At 44.3% G+C, this 14,614-nt stretch overlaps 1 protein-coding gene across 11 annotated transcripts in view; it reads right to left on the reverse strand.

Annotated features, from left to right (window-relative positions):
- The window catches only part of LOC147104347 (lysine-specific demethylase 2B-like), a 210,122-nt gene that overhangs the window by 13,505 nt on the left and 182,003 nt on the right, over positions 1-14,614 (reverse strand). For all 11 annotated transcript variants that reach the window (XM_085961615.1, XM_085961613.1, XM_085961611.1 and 8 more), the window contains one exon: positions 4,363-4,526. In XM_085961615.1, the coding sequence (XP_085817741.1) occupies positions 4,363-4,526 (164 nt within the window). The remainder of the gene's footprint in view (positions 1-4,362; positions 4,527-14,614) is intronic.

The following is a 14,614-nucleotide window of genomic DNA, read 5'->3' on the forward strand; positions in this document are numbered from 1 at the left end:
GGCTGCCATCTCGTGTGGTGGACGCAGACTCGCTGAATTCCTTCAAGCGAGAGCTGGACCTGTTTCTGGCTGGGGCCAAGATCACCTCTTACAGAAGGTGGGTACTGCAGGGAATTCAAGGCCACAGTGAGCTCCTGGAATAGTTTCAATCGCCTAGATGGGTCGGAGAGGAATTTCCCAGATTTTTCCCCCCAAATATGCCTGGGTTTTTTATGTTTTTTGCCTCTCTCAGGAGATCACATGGTTTCGAGTGGGGTGGAGTGTATATGTTGTGATACACAAGATATTGCAATTATTGTGGGACAGGCTCGATGGTCTTTACCTGTCCATCATTGTTCGTATGTTTGTAAAAATTGACACCGAGCCAAAGAAGGAAACATTAGGAGAGGCAAGGTAGATTTTAAGGAGAGTCTTAAATGAGAGAGAGGTAGAAAGGTTTAGGGACGGAATTCCAGAGCTTAGAGCCTAGGCAGCTGAAGGCACGGCTGCCAATGTTTGGGTGAAGGAAGTGGGGCGGGGGGATGCACAAGAGACCAGAGTTGGAGAAATGCAGAGTTCACGGAAGGTTGTAAGGCTGGAGGAGGTTACAGAGATCGGGAGGAGCGAGGCCATGGAGGGATTTAAGCAGGATGAGAATTTTAAAATCGAGGCATTCCTGGACCGGGAGGCCAATGTAGGTCATCGTGAAGAGGAAAATTTAAGCCCCTCAATAAACCTTACTGAAACGGCCAACAGGCTGCAGAATCTAAAGCACACAATGAAAAAAAAGAGGCAAGACAATTATATTACAAACTTTAAAAAAAAAACTGACCAGTTATTGAATAAAAAAGCCCATGGCTCATAGCTGGAATATAGAATAATGGTAATTGAAGAGATGAGGGAACCAGTTAAGGGACTGGGTGGCCCAGTGATTTAGTCCACTGAATGTAAACTATTTTAACCCAGGCTTTTTCCTTAATGTATTCTCATTTTCTGAAAAATTAGTAATTAAATGGGTTCCCTACAGATCTTAATCATTCTTTTTTTGGTATGTGGACATGTCGCAACAATAACCAAGACAATCTCCAGTAAGCATGTCTGATGCCTAACCCAAGTGTAGTCAGTAGAAAAAAAAAGTTGTTTCACTCTTAATAATGGGCAACAGAAAACTCCTATAAGGATTGCTCTACAGAGTTCACAATAGTCTAGCTTCCAGTTTTATTCAACATAGTTGACTGTGTATGCTAAAGGTAGCATCATGACACACATCTTTTCATTAAAATGGCAGGACTAGATCTATCACTTGATTGAGTGCTATTCATACGGCCCATAATGACCTAAAGATAACTCTGGCCTCTGCCCCTCTGGTATAATGGACCAAATCCCACGTTGGGTTTAAGGTGCTCTGCGTCACTGCTTTCTTACCACCTACCCGAGTGCTGGCGTCGTACACGAGTATCACCTATTCAGATGAAATGCCAATCAGCTGCTATTTCTTCTGTAACTGTGCTGTGGTCCATTGGGATGTTTTGGGGACTCATTGCTAAGATCCATAACATGTCAATGGACGGCACAAGGCAAGATGCAATACTGGCACATATTAACTTAACTGACACAGAATTGTTATTTTTAGCCTTTGCAATTTTATTTTTTGGTGAGGAAACTGCCACAGCATTAGCATCGTCCAAACAAAGCCATTTACTGCCCGAAACCAAACCAGAATTGCAGCATGACAACCTGAAAGTGTTTCACAATCAATATTATGACTGTATTAATATTTCCTGCACCAAACAGAACCAACAATGGTGCCCCTAGGTAACCTAACACATTGTGCATCAATGTCCATGGCAGAACAAGCATTTAAAAAAAAAAATAGAACACACCCAAATGTCCCAATTCACTCAGCATCTACTCTGCAATCATACCAGAAAACAATCTGGGCCACATTCAACCTCTGAGGCCATGATAAAGAGCATTATGGAACAAAAGTCAGATTGACCTCACTAAAGGACACTTTGTGCAAGGATGCAAATCATAGCTGTGAAATAAAAATCTGATGCAAAGACTGCCAACTTAACAAAACAAAGGTAATACAAAACATCGGACTAGAGAAACATAAGAACGAGAATCATAGTACCGGCTTGGTGATAGCACTCAGATCTTGTCCTGCCATTTCATAGTACAGGCTTGGAGAATTTAAGGTTGCTTACCACACAAAAACAGTGATGATCAAAATAAGGAAGCAACCTGTACTGCTAATAGAGTGCACCCAGAAATAACATTTCCTGTTCCCAACCAGTGGCTCTAGCACCAAAAATATATGTTCGAATGTAAAACATTTGCACTCCTATGTTCCATTAGATGCTGACGAGCTAATTCATTTCTTCACTCACTCTCTTCACCATCTAAAACAAATAACTCTTTCCCCAGCAATACCTACTAGGAATTAGCCAAACTCATTTCACTCAGAACCATTACAGTTGGCAGAGAGGAAGCTTTTGTTCTTATGCTAGAGTTGAAGTCATGTCCCCAAGGGCATTCTGCTGGCTCAATGCACTTCTCTTTTTTCCCCTCCCCCCAGTGAACACTGCAGTTGGATAAGGGATGCAGGAAAACTTTTGTGCAAAGAGTAGAGGCTTTGAAAGGCTGTGATAGAAACTTCAGCACTGGGAAGCGAAAAAAGGACCCCCATTAATCACCATAATCTAAGTGATGGTTTCATGATAACAGTCTCCCACAACAAACAGCTTTAAGCTTTTGATAGGCTATTTTCACAGCAACATTGCCTTGAATTAGGTCAAAAATAGCAGGGCTTCATGAATGTAAAGGCATCAACAAAATCTGTTTGGGCAGCTAACATTAGCTGTAAGAACTGGATGGCTGAGGAAGATTTGAAAGTAGCCAAGGTTGCAGGTATCGCCTACTGCACAGAACTGATCACAGGAGACACAACTTGCACAGTCCAATTGCAATAAAATAGCATTTTAGAAATGTTACTTTTTGGATATTTACACCAGATATTCTCCTTGGGTTCACTGACTGACCACTCCTGTAAGCAGATCTCATATCCAGTACAAAGCAACGTGCCTTTTCTTGCCCAAAATCTAAGTAAAACCAGCGAGACCCAAGGGTTGAACTAAGAACACATATCATTGCACTCTGACCTACTGGAATAAATCATGTGGTCTTCCCAAATTAAGAAGGCAGAAGAACACTGGCAGCTCAGGCTGTAAACCACCAGACAGTTATTGAACAGAAAACAGGTGCAAGAACAGTACTCAGTAGAATCTATCTTTATAATAATCAGAAACTTTTACAGATAGCCTTCGAAATGTTAAATAAAACAAAGACACACCTCCCTGCGCTAACCGTCAACATTAATGCACATTCGCTTACTTCTCATGTGGTTACTTACTACAGGAAACTTTCTGGTATCCAGCACGGACGGGACCGGCGTGGTGCCGGTTCATCAACAATTCCGGATAACCGAACGCTATAGTAAAAGATACGGAGCTCAGAGCTCCGTATAAAGCAACAAACCCTGTTGCTTAGCTTCAGAACAATCGGCACAAGTTGCAAGCGTCTCTGTAGCTAAGCAACAGCTGCAGCCACACCCTTGCACAGCAACAAATGGAGTAAAAAAAGTAATAAAAGTTACCTGAACCTACTCCTGAATTTTGCCGGTGAACCGACATTTCCAGTTATTTAGGGGCCGGTTAATCGAAAGTTTCCTGTACCACAGAATCCTCTTACTGGGCTTGTACTCCTGATGGCTTCGGAGTGACTGGTGAGCCAGGGGCAGGCAGCCAAACCCATCAATGTGGGGCAGCATTCCATTTCACAGTACTATGCCGAGCAATATTTTAATATAAAAATGCGCCAAGCAGTGATTGTATGCTTCCCCACAAGCAGGGAGGGAAATGAAAGGATGTGTCCCTATGCAATTCTCATGATTCAGTTTATTTTCTTGGGAAGTTGTTTTGTGGGGCAGACTAAAGGAGCGCAGGTAGGGAAGCAAATAATAAATTATAAATAACCACGTGTTTAAAAAAAAAAAGTTATGCCCATGATCCCTGATGATCATTAGGAAAATATAGCTGTTAATGGATCATTTTATCCTGCATTTCTATTCATTTGGTTCTTCAGCCAGAATTTTAAATAATTAAGATAAAATGGAAAGTACTGTAGCGTAAAATCAAAGAGTCACATGAGCTTATTCTTCAAAATTATGGATGACATTTTAAATAAAAATGTAATTTTGGGAAAAATCTATAAAATGCTCATTCACTGAACCTACAAGCAGAGTCTGACTAGTTCAACATTTCCAACTCATTTTAATGCTTTAAGTTTGTATTTCTGTACTGGCATTTCACAGGCACCTACCTGGCAGCCTGTTGATAAGCCAGGTTAACTGTTTTTTCGATATATTTGTCCAGCTCAGGTCAAGGGTTACAGGTTGCCTCCTGATGATGCCACTGAGCATAAGAGGTGTGATTGATTTACACCGGCTTAAATCAATCTTGGTCCACAACCTCTTGTCACAACACCTGAGAAGGTAAAATTTAACAACTGTTTCAGCAACACTGCAAATGTTTATATTATAATAGAAGAGTCATCACAGATCAGTTACAATTCAGTATTGTATTGGGGATGATCGGATTAACAGTTATTTGGTGATAGCATAAACAAATTATACATGTTGCACCAGACTACTAATCTTTTCACTTTGTAAAAATAAAACAATGCTTCTACTTGTAACTATTGTTAGCCTTGTTTTCATTTTCTCAAGAATATAGTGTATGTATCATATTATACAGATGACAGAGAGTACGTAGAAGACTGATTTAGCATACATTTACACTACAAGATTGGTGTTGGTGCAAAGCTATTTTCAGTTTCTCACCAACATTAAACTTGTGTAGTGGAAATTTGGTATTATGAGCCAAACTGATGTTGGTCCGAGGCCGAGTGAGACCAGTGTCAGGCTGGTCCTGTCTTTAGACTTACACTATACCTGCAGCAGTGTCATGCGAGACCCTATAACTGTTGTATAAATGCATTCTAAATCTCAGGGTTCTGATAACACTCGGTCAAACGCCCTTGTCCTTTACAATACCAGAACTCTACGAGTAGACGCACACCCAACCACCCACAGTCTGAAATAAGTTTAATTATTTGAAATAAACGTTCGTAAAGATTATAGGTTCAATTTTACAAGGCTCTGCTGCCAGCATGCAGCCATGATAGATGGCAGAGCAGGTCCCAGAATCGGCTCTATAGTGTTCAGTGACTTACCTACTGCTCCTGCCAACATCCAGTGAGGCTCTGCACTGGAAGCAGAACCTCAAAAGTGCATACTCATACAGCTTCTAAAGTCACGTGACGCAACATTCATCTCTCTTTACAAGGGACTACCTGGGACACCGGAAATAATTTAGCAGGTAAATTCATCACCCAGTGCAGTACGGAGGCATTCAAACCAGTGAGGTCTCAAGTTCCATCGAGCTTATGCCAGGTTCACTGACCTCAATCAGGGCACCCATGGCCTAGCAAAGAATTTAAAAAAACACATCCGCAAAGCTTTTCATTCCTAATCGCCAAGCAGTAGCGCCCTTCCCCTCCTGCAGGCAAGTGTTTCTAAGAGTGTCATGGTAGGACAGGATCTGGCTTAGATCTGATTGGCTATAATTGTCAAAGAGCCTGCCAACCCTCTGCCTGGCTTCACTGTCGAATAGTAACCACTTGGGAAAATGTTCGTGAGCTGCTGGCACTCAATGTGGAACTGCATTCCAGAATGAGTCAATAGCTTCAGGAGGGTTGAGGTGCGGGGGGGGGGGAGTAGGGAATTGTTTCTTCCAGCTCAAAATATAACTTTGTTTTATATATAATATTCTTCATGCATTTTGTCCCTGTGTAAGGACCCCTCCTCCATGCACTCACCATGCCCATGGAAGCAGGCAGAGGCCTCCTCCCAGGTTCCACCAATGCTGCTCTTTAAACAGCTGCTAGGACATGCTCAGGAACAGTGCAAGTTAATTCTCTTCTCCAACGTGCTCTGCCTCTCCTAATGAAAGCACCCAGTTTCTGCAGACAGTATTGAATGATTCTTGAACACAAGTCTTACCACTGCAGCATCAACACATCAGTATACAATCCCACTACACAATATATAATGTAGTAATGAAATCAGTTCAAAGCGTTTAACGCTGTGGCTCAGGTGGTGTAAATATTTGACAAATATTAATTAAAAGGAGTTTGCAGCAAGACTGGCTCAGCAGGCACACTATGCGGGTGAAATTGGCAGTTCAAAATTCAAGGTACAATTCTGTGTAAAGGAAAAACTGCAAATGCTGCAAACTGAAATAAGAACAGAAGATGCTGGAAATACACATCAGCTCCATCAGGGGCCTAAAAGAGAAAAGGTGGGTTAACTTTTAATACAGAATGAGCTGTACCCCCAATATTAAGGCATCTTTTCTCAGTGCTGTGCATTTCACTGCCGGTCAATCAATAGTAATTGTAACAGGTGAATTAATGAGGCCCTTACTCTTCAGTCACTTCCACTTTTCCCCATTCATAAAAAGCCAATGTCACACTGTAATGAACATAAGAACATAAGAAATAGGAGCAGGAGTAGGCCAATCGGCCCCTCGAGCCTGCTCCGCCATTCAATAAGATCATGGCTGATCTGATCCTAACCGCCAATCTACTATCACAGAACCATCTCCTGAATCTAACAGAATTAGACACACGAAATAGGAGCAGGATCAGGCTACATGGCCCCTGGGCCCGCTCCGCTACCCACAGGGCCATGACCGATCCGAACCTAGACTCATGTCCAAATTCCTGCCCGCTCCCCGTAACCCTTTATTCCCTTTACTTCTAGGAAACTGTCTATTTCTGTTTTAAATTTATGTAATGATGTCGCTTCTACAGCTTTTTGGGGCAGCATATTCCATGGACCTACCACCCTGAGTGAAGTAGTTCCTCCTCATCTCAGTTTTGAAAGAGCAGCCCCTTATTCTAAGACTATGCCCCCTAGTTCTAGTTTCACCCATCATCGGGAACATCCTCACCGCATCCACCCGATCCAACCCCTTCACAATCTTATATGTTTCAATAAGATCGCCTCTCATTCTTCTGAACTCCAATGAGTAGAGTCCCAATCTACTCAACCTCTCCTCATATGTCCATCCCCTCATCCCCGGGATTAGCCGAGTGAACCTTCTTTGTACTGACAAGTATGTCTTTTCTTAAGTATGGACACCAAAACTGTATGCAGTATTCCAGGTGCGGTCTCACCAATACCTTGTACAACTGAAGCAATACCTCCCTATTTTTATATTCTATCCCCCTAGCAATGAAAGCCAACATTCCATTGGCCTTCTTAATCACTTGCTGCACCTGCATACTAACCTTTTGAGTTTCGTGCACCAGGACCCCAGATCCCTTTGTACTTCAGTACTTTCCAGTTTCTTGCCATTAAGATAATAACTTGCTCTACGATTTTTCCTGCCAAAGTGCATAACCTCACACTTTCCAGTATTGTATTCCATCTGCCAAATCTCTGCCCACTTACTTAGCCTGTCTATGTCCCCTTGCAGGTTTTTTATGTCCTCCTCACTCACTACTTTCCCTCCCATCTTAGTATCATCTGCAAACTTTGATATGTTACACTCGGTCCCCTCCTCCAAATCGTTAATATAGATTGTAAAGAGTTGGGGACCCAGCACTGACCCCTGCGGAACACCACTAGTTACTGATTGCCAGTCCGAGAATGAACCATTTATCCCAACTCTCTGCCTTGTTAGATAGCCAATCCTCTATCCATGCCAGAATATTACCCCCAATCCCGTGATTTTTTATCTTAAGCAATAATCTTTTGTGTGGCACCTTGTCAAATGCCTTTTGGAAGTCTAAATACACTACGTCCACTGGTTCCCCTTTATCCACCCTATATGTTACTTCCTCAAAGAACTCCAGCAAATTTGTCAAACATGACTTCCCCTTCATAAAACCATGCTGACTTTGTCCTATTAAATTATGATTATCCAAATGTCCTGTTACTGTCTCCTTAATAATGGACTCCAATATTTTACCTACCACAGATGTTAGGCTAACCGGTCTATAGTTTCCAGCCTTCTGTCTACTGCCCTTTTTAAATAAGGGCGTTACATTAGCAGTTTTCCAGTCTGCCGGGACCTTTGCTGAGTCCAGGGAGTTTTGGAAAATTACCAATGCATCCACAATCCCTACCGCCACTTCCCTCAAGACCCTAGGATGTAAGCCATCAGGTCCAGGTGATTTATCCGCCTTGAGTCCCATTATTTTACCGAGTACCACTTCCTTAGTGATTTTGATCGTGTTTAGCTCCTCCCCCCCTATAGCCCCCTGTTTGTCCAGTGTTGGGATATTCTTAGTGTCTTCTACTGTAAAGACTGATACAAAATATTCAGTGTTTTTGCCATCTCCATATTTCCCACCATTAATTTCCCGGTCTCATCCTCTAAGGGACCAACATTTACTTTAGCCACCCTTTTTCTTTTTATATAAATATAAAAACTCTTACTATCTGTTGTTATATTTTTTGCTAATTTACTTTCATAATCTATCTTCCCTTTCTTAATCAATCTTTTTGTTATTTTTTGCTGTCTTTTAAAGTTTTCCCAATCCTCTATCCTCCCACTAGATTTGGCTACCTTATATGCCCTTGTTTTTAGTCGAATACTATCCTTAATTTCTTTACTTAGCCACGGATGGCTGTCTTTTCTTTTACACCCTTTTCTTCTCAGTGGAATATATATTTTTTGGAAGTTGTAAAATAACTCCTTAAATGTACACCACTGATCATGTATCGTCTTACCCTTTAATCTATTTTCCCAATCCACTCTACTCAATTCCGCTCTCATACCTTCATAGTCTCCTTTATTCAAGCTTGGCACGCTTGTTTGAGATCCAACCTTCTCACCCTCTAATTGAATATGGAATTCAACCATGTTATGGTCACTCATTCCAAGGGGATCCTTTACTTGGACATTTTTAATTAATCCTGTCTCGTTACACAGGACCAGATCTAAGGTTGCTTGCCCCCTGGTCGGTTCAGTTACATACTGCTCAAGAAACCCATCCCTAATACACTCAATGAACTCATCCTCAAGGCAGCCCTGCCCAATTTGATTTGTCCAATTAATATGATAGTTAAAATCCCCCATAATTATAGATGTTCCCTTATTACAAGCCTCAACTATTTCCTGATTGATACTCCGTCCAACAGAGTTGCCACTGTTCGGAGGCCTATAGACTACGCCCACTAGTGTTTTTTTCCCCTTATTATTCCTTACCTCCACCCAAACTGTTACATTATCCTGATCTTTTGACCCAATATCATTTCTCTGTATTACAGTGATTCCTTCCTTTATTAACATAGCCACCCCACCTCCCCTTCCTTCCTGCCTGTCCTTCCTGATCGCTAAATAACCTGGTATGTTTAATTCCCAGGCAGTCACCCTGCAGCCATGTTTCTGTAATGGCCACAAGATCATACCCATATGTAGTTATTTGTGCCATTAACTCGTCTATTTTGTTACGAATGCTACGTGCATTCAGATAGAGAACTTTCAAAGATGTTTTGTGACACTTAGTTCCTGCTTTTGCCCTTTTTATTACTTTACCTTTTACTCCATACCTTCTGCCCCTTCCTGACACGCTCTGGTTTTAATTTCCCCACTGCTACCTAAGTCTATGACCTTCTCTGTTGTCATTTTTATTATTTGCTCTCTAGGAACCTCCCCCCCACTAGTTAGTTTAAAGCCCTCTCTACAGCCTTAGTTATATGATGTTCGTAGGTGTACAGGTGTGCCACAGGCTGACTGCAGTCCTGATGTTCCCTCCCTCTGGTGAAAGTTTCACCTTTACTTGGCTACTCTAACAACCTGACTGAGATCAGTAACTGTGAGAAATCGGAGAGCTAATCTATGCTGCACTGTGACTGTGCCGAGCACTGGTATATTACCAAGCCTGCCTTCATTCCAAGATTAGTTAAAGCAAAATCCAATATAGCAGCCGAAGTGCTTTGGGGAGAGATGAAAGCATGTCTGCTTTAATTATTATTCAATCAGTACTGACAAGGCAGGCCACTGAAAACAGTGAGGGCTTTTGATATTGTGCACACTGATGCACGTTTTAAAAAATTTGTTTATGGGACGTGGGCGTTGCTGGCAAGGCCAGCATTTATTGCCCATCCCTAATTGCCCTCGAGAAGGTGGTGGTGAGCCGCCTTCTTGAACTGCTGCAGCCTGTGTAGTGAAGGTACTCCCACAGTGCTGTTGGGGAGGGAGTTCCAGGATTTTGATCCAGCGACGATGAAGGATCGGCGATATACTTCTAAGTCAGGATGGTGTGTGACCTGGAGGGGAAATTGGAGGTGGTGGTGTTCCCATGCGCCTGCTGCCCTTGTCCTTCTAGGGGGAAGAGATCGCGGGTTTGGGAGGTGCTGCCGAAGAAACCTTGGCGAGTTGCTGCAGTGCATCTTGTAGATGGTACACACTGCAGCCACGGTACGCCGGTGGTGGAGGGAGTGAATGTTTAAGCTGGCGGGCTGCTTTGTCCTGGATGATGTCGAGCTTCTTGAGTCTTGTTGGAGTTGCACTTATCCAGGCAAATGGAGAGTATTCCATCACACTCCTTACTTCTGCCTTGTAGATGGTGGAAAGGCTTTGGGGAGTCAGGAAGTGAGGCACTCGCCGCAGAATACCTAGCCTCTGACCTGCTCTTGTTGCCACAGTATTTATGCGGCTGATCTAATTAAGTTTCTGGTCAATGGTGACCGCCAGGATGTTGATGGTTGGGGATTCGGCAATGGTAATGTCGTTGAATGTCAAGGGGTGGTGGTTAGACTCTTGCTTATTGGAGATAGTCATTGCCTGGCACTTGTGTGGCGCGAATGTTACTTGCCATTTATCAGCCCAAGTCTGAAAGTCTGCTGCATGCGGGCATGGACTGTTTCATTATCTGAGGAGTTGTGAATGGCACTGAACACTGTGCAGTCATCAGCAAACATCCCCATTTCTGACCTTATGTTGGAGGGAAGGTCATTGATGAAGCAGCTGAAGATGTTTGGGCCGAGGACACTGCCCTGAGGAACTCCGGCAGCGATGTCCTGGGGCTGTGATGATTGACCTTCAACCACCACAACCATCTTCCTTTGTGCTAGATATGATTCCAGCCAGTGGAGAGTTTTCCCCCCGATTCCCAGTGATTTCAGTTTTACTAGAAACATAGCAGATAGGAGCAGGAGTAGGCCATTTGGCCCCTTGAGCCTGCTCCGCCATTCAATGCGATCATGGCTGATCATCCAAATTCAGTACCTGGTCCCTGCTTTCTCCCCATACCCCTTGATCCCTTTAGCCTTAAGAAATATATCCAACTCCTTCTTGAATATATTTAATGAATTGGCCTCTACTGCCTTCTGTGGTAGAGAATTCCACAGGTTCACCACTCTCTGGGTGAAGAAATTCCTCCTCATTTCTGTCCTAAATGGCCTACCCCTTATCCTTAGACTATGACCCCTGGTTCTGGACTCCCCGACCATCGGGAACATCCTTCCTCCATCTAGTCTGTCCAGTCCTGTCAGAATTTTATAAGTTTCAATGAGATCCCCTCTCATTCTTCTAAACTCCAGCGAGTATAAGCCCAATCGACCCAATCTCTCCTCATACGTCATTCCTGCCGTCCCAGGTATCAGCCTGGTGAATCTTCGCTGAACTCCTTCCATGGCAAGAACATCCTTCCTCAGATAAGGCGACCAAAACTGCACACAATACTCAAGATGTGGTCTCACCAAGGCCCTGTACAACTGCAGCAAGACATCCTTGTTCCTGTACTTGAACCCTCTCGCTACGAAGGCCAACATACCATTTGCCTTCTTAAGCGCCTGCTGCACCTGCATGCTTACCTTCAGCGACTGGTGCACAAGGACACCCAGGTCTCGTTGCACTTCCCCTTCTCCCAATCTATTGCCATTCAGATAATAATCTGCCTTCCTGTTTTTGCCACCAAAGTGGATAACCTCACATTTATCCACGTTATATTGCATCTGCCATGCTTCTGCCCAATCACCCAACCTGTCCAAATCATCCTGGAGTTTCTTGGCATCCTCCTCACACACGCCCACCCAGCTTTGTGTCGTCTGCAAATGTGGAGATATTACATCTAGTTCCCTTGTCTAGATCATTAATATATATTGTGAATAGCTGGGGTCCAAGGACCGATCCCTGCGGTACCCCACTCGTCACTGCCTGCCACTCGGAAAAAGACCCGTTTATTCCAACTCTTTGCTTTCTGTCTGCCAACCAGTTCTCTATCCAAGTCAATACCTTGCCCCCAATCCCATGTGCCTTAACTTTACACACTAATCTCTTATGCGGGACCTTATCGAAAGCCTTCTGAAAGTCCAAATACACCACATCCACTGGTTCTCCCTTATCTATTTTACCAGTTACATCCTCAAAAAATTCCAGTAGATTAGTCAAGGACGATTTACCTTTTGTAAATCCATGTTGACTTTGTCCGATCCGGTCACTGTTTAGGGCTCCTTGATGCCACACTCAGTCAAATGCTGCCTTGATATCAAGGGCAGTCACTCTCACCTCACATCTGGAATTCAGCTCCTTTGTCCATGTTTGGACCAAGGCTGTAATGAGGTCGGGAGCCGAGTGGTCTTGGCGGAACCCAAACTGGGCATCAGTGAGCAGGTTATTGGTGAGTAAGTGCCACTTGATAGCACTGTCGATGACACCTTCCATCACTTTGCTGATGATTGAGAGTAGACTGATGGGGCGGTAATTGGCCGATTGAATTTATCTTGCTATTTGTGGACAGGACATACCTGGGCAGTTTTCCACATTGTCGGATAGATGTCGGTGTTGTAGCTGTAGCTAGAGGCGCGGCTGGAGGCGCAGCTAGTTGTGGAGCACAAGTCTTCAGCACGACAGCCAGGATGTTGTCGGGGCCCATAGCCTTTGCTGTATCCAGTGCGCTCAGCCGTTTCTTGATATCACGTGGAGTGAATCAAATTGGCTGAAGACTGGCTTCTGTGATGGTGGAGACCTCAGGAGTAGGCCAATATGGATGATTCACTCGGCACTTCTGGCTGAAGATGGTTGCAAACGCTTCAGCCTTGTCTTTTGCACTCACGTGCTGGGCTCCACCATCATCGAGGATGGGGATATTCATGGAGCCTCCTCCTCCCGTTAGTTGCTTAATGGTCCACCACCATTCACGACTGGATGTGGTAGGACTGCAGAGCTTTGATCTGATTCGTTGATTGTGGGATCGCTTAGCCCTGTCTATAGCATGCTGCTTCCGCTTTTTAGCATGCATGTAGTCCTGTGTTGCAGCTTCCCCAGGTTGGCACCTCATTTTTAGGTACGACTGGTGCTGCTCCTGGCATGCTCTTCTACACTCCTTATTGGTCACCTGGCCTGATGGTAATGGTACAGTGAGGGATATGCCAGGCCATGAGGTTACAGATTGTGGTGGAATACAATTCTGCTGCTGCTGATGGCCCACAGCACCTCATGGATGCCTAGTTTTCAGCTGCTAGATCTGTTCTGAATCTATCCCATTTAGCACGGTGGTAGTGCCACACAACACGATGGAGGGTGTCCTCAGTGTGAAGATGGGACTTCATCTCCACAATGACTGTGCGGTGGTAACTGCCACCAATACTGTCATGGACAGATGCATCTACGACAGGTAGATTGGCGAGGACGCGGTCAAGAAGGTTTTTCTGTCGTGTTGGGTCTCTCACCACCTGTTGCAGGCCCAGACTGGCAGCTATGTCCTTCAGGACTCAGCCAGCTCGGTCAGTAGTGGTGCTACCTGGCCACTCTTGCTGATGGACATTGAAGTCCCCCACCCAGAGTACATTCTGTGCCCTTGCTGCTCCCATTGCTTCTTCCAAGTGAGGGAGGGAGGGTGGTAGGTGGTAACCAGCAGGAGGTTTCCTTGCCCATGCTTGAGTCAATGTTGAGGACTCCCAGGACCACTCCTTCCCGACTGTATACCACTGTGCCGCCACCCCTGGTGGGCCTGTCTTGCCGGTGGGACAGGATATACCCAGGGATGGTGATGGAGGAGTTTGGGACATTGGCTGAAAGGTATGATTCTGTGAGTATGACGATGTCAGGTTGTTGCTTGACTAGTCTGTGGGACAGCTCTCCCAATTTTAGCACAAGTCCCCAGATGTTGGTAAGCAGGACTTTGCAGGGTCGACTGGGCTGGGTGTGCTGTTGCTGTGTCCGTAGCCGGTGCCGAGGTCGATGCCGGGTGGTCCGTCCAGTTTTATTCTTATTATTGTGTTTCGTAGCGGTTTGTTACAACGGAGTGTCTTGCTAGGCCATTTTAGAGGGCAGTTAAGAGTCAATCACATTGCTGTGGGTCTGGAGTCACATATAGACCAGACCAGGTAAGGACGGCAGATTTCCTTCCCTAAAGGACATTAGTGAACCAGATGGGTTTTTACGACAATCCGATAGTTTCATGGTTACCATTACTTTTTATTCCAAATTTATTTAATTAACTGAATTTAAATTCCCCAGCTGCCGTGGTGGGATTTGAACTCACGTCTCTGGAT

The sequence above is a fragment of the Somniosus microcephalus genome, chromosome 19 (genome assembly GCF_052327205.1).
Source record: "Somniosus microcephalus isolate GS21.2 chromosome 19, FLI_Smic_1.0, whole genome shotgun sequence".
NCBI lineage: Eukaryota > Metazoa > Chordata > Chondrichthyes > Squaliformes > Somniosidae > Somniosus > Somniosus microcephalus.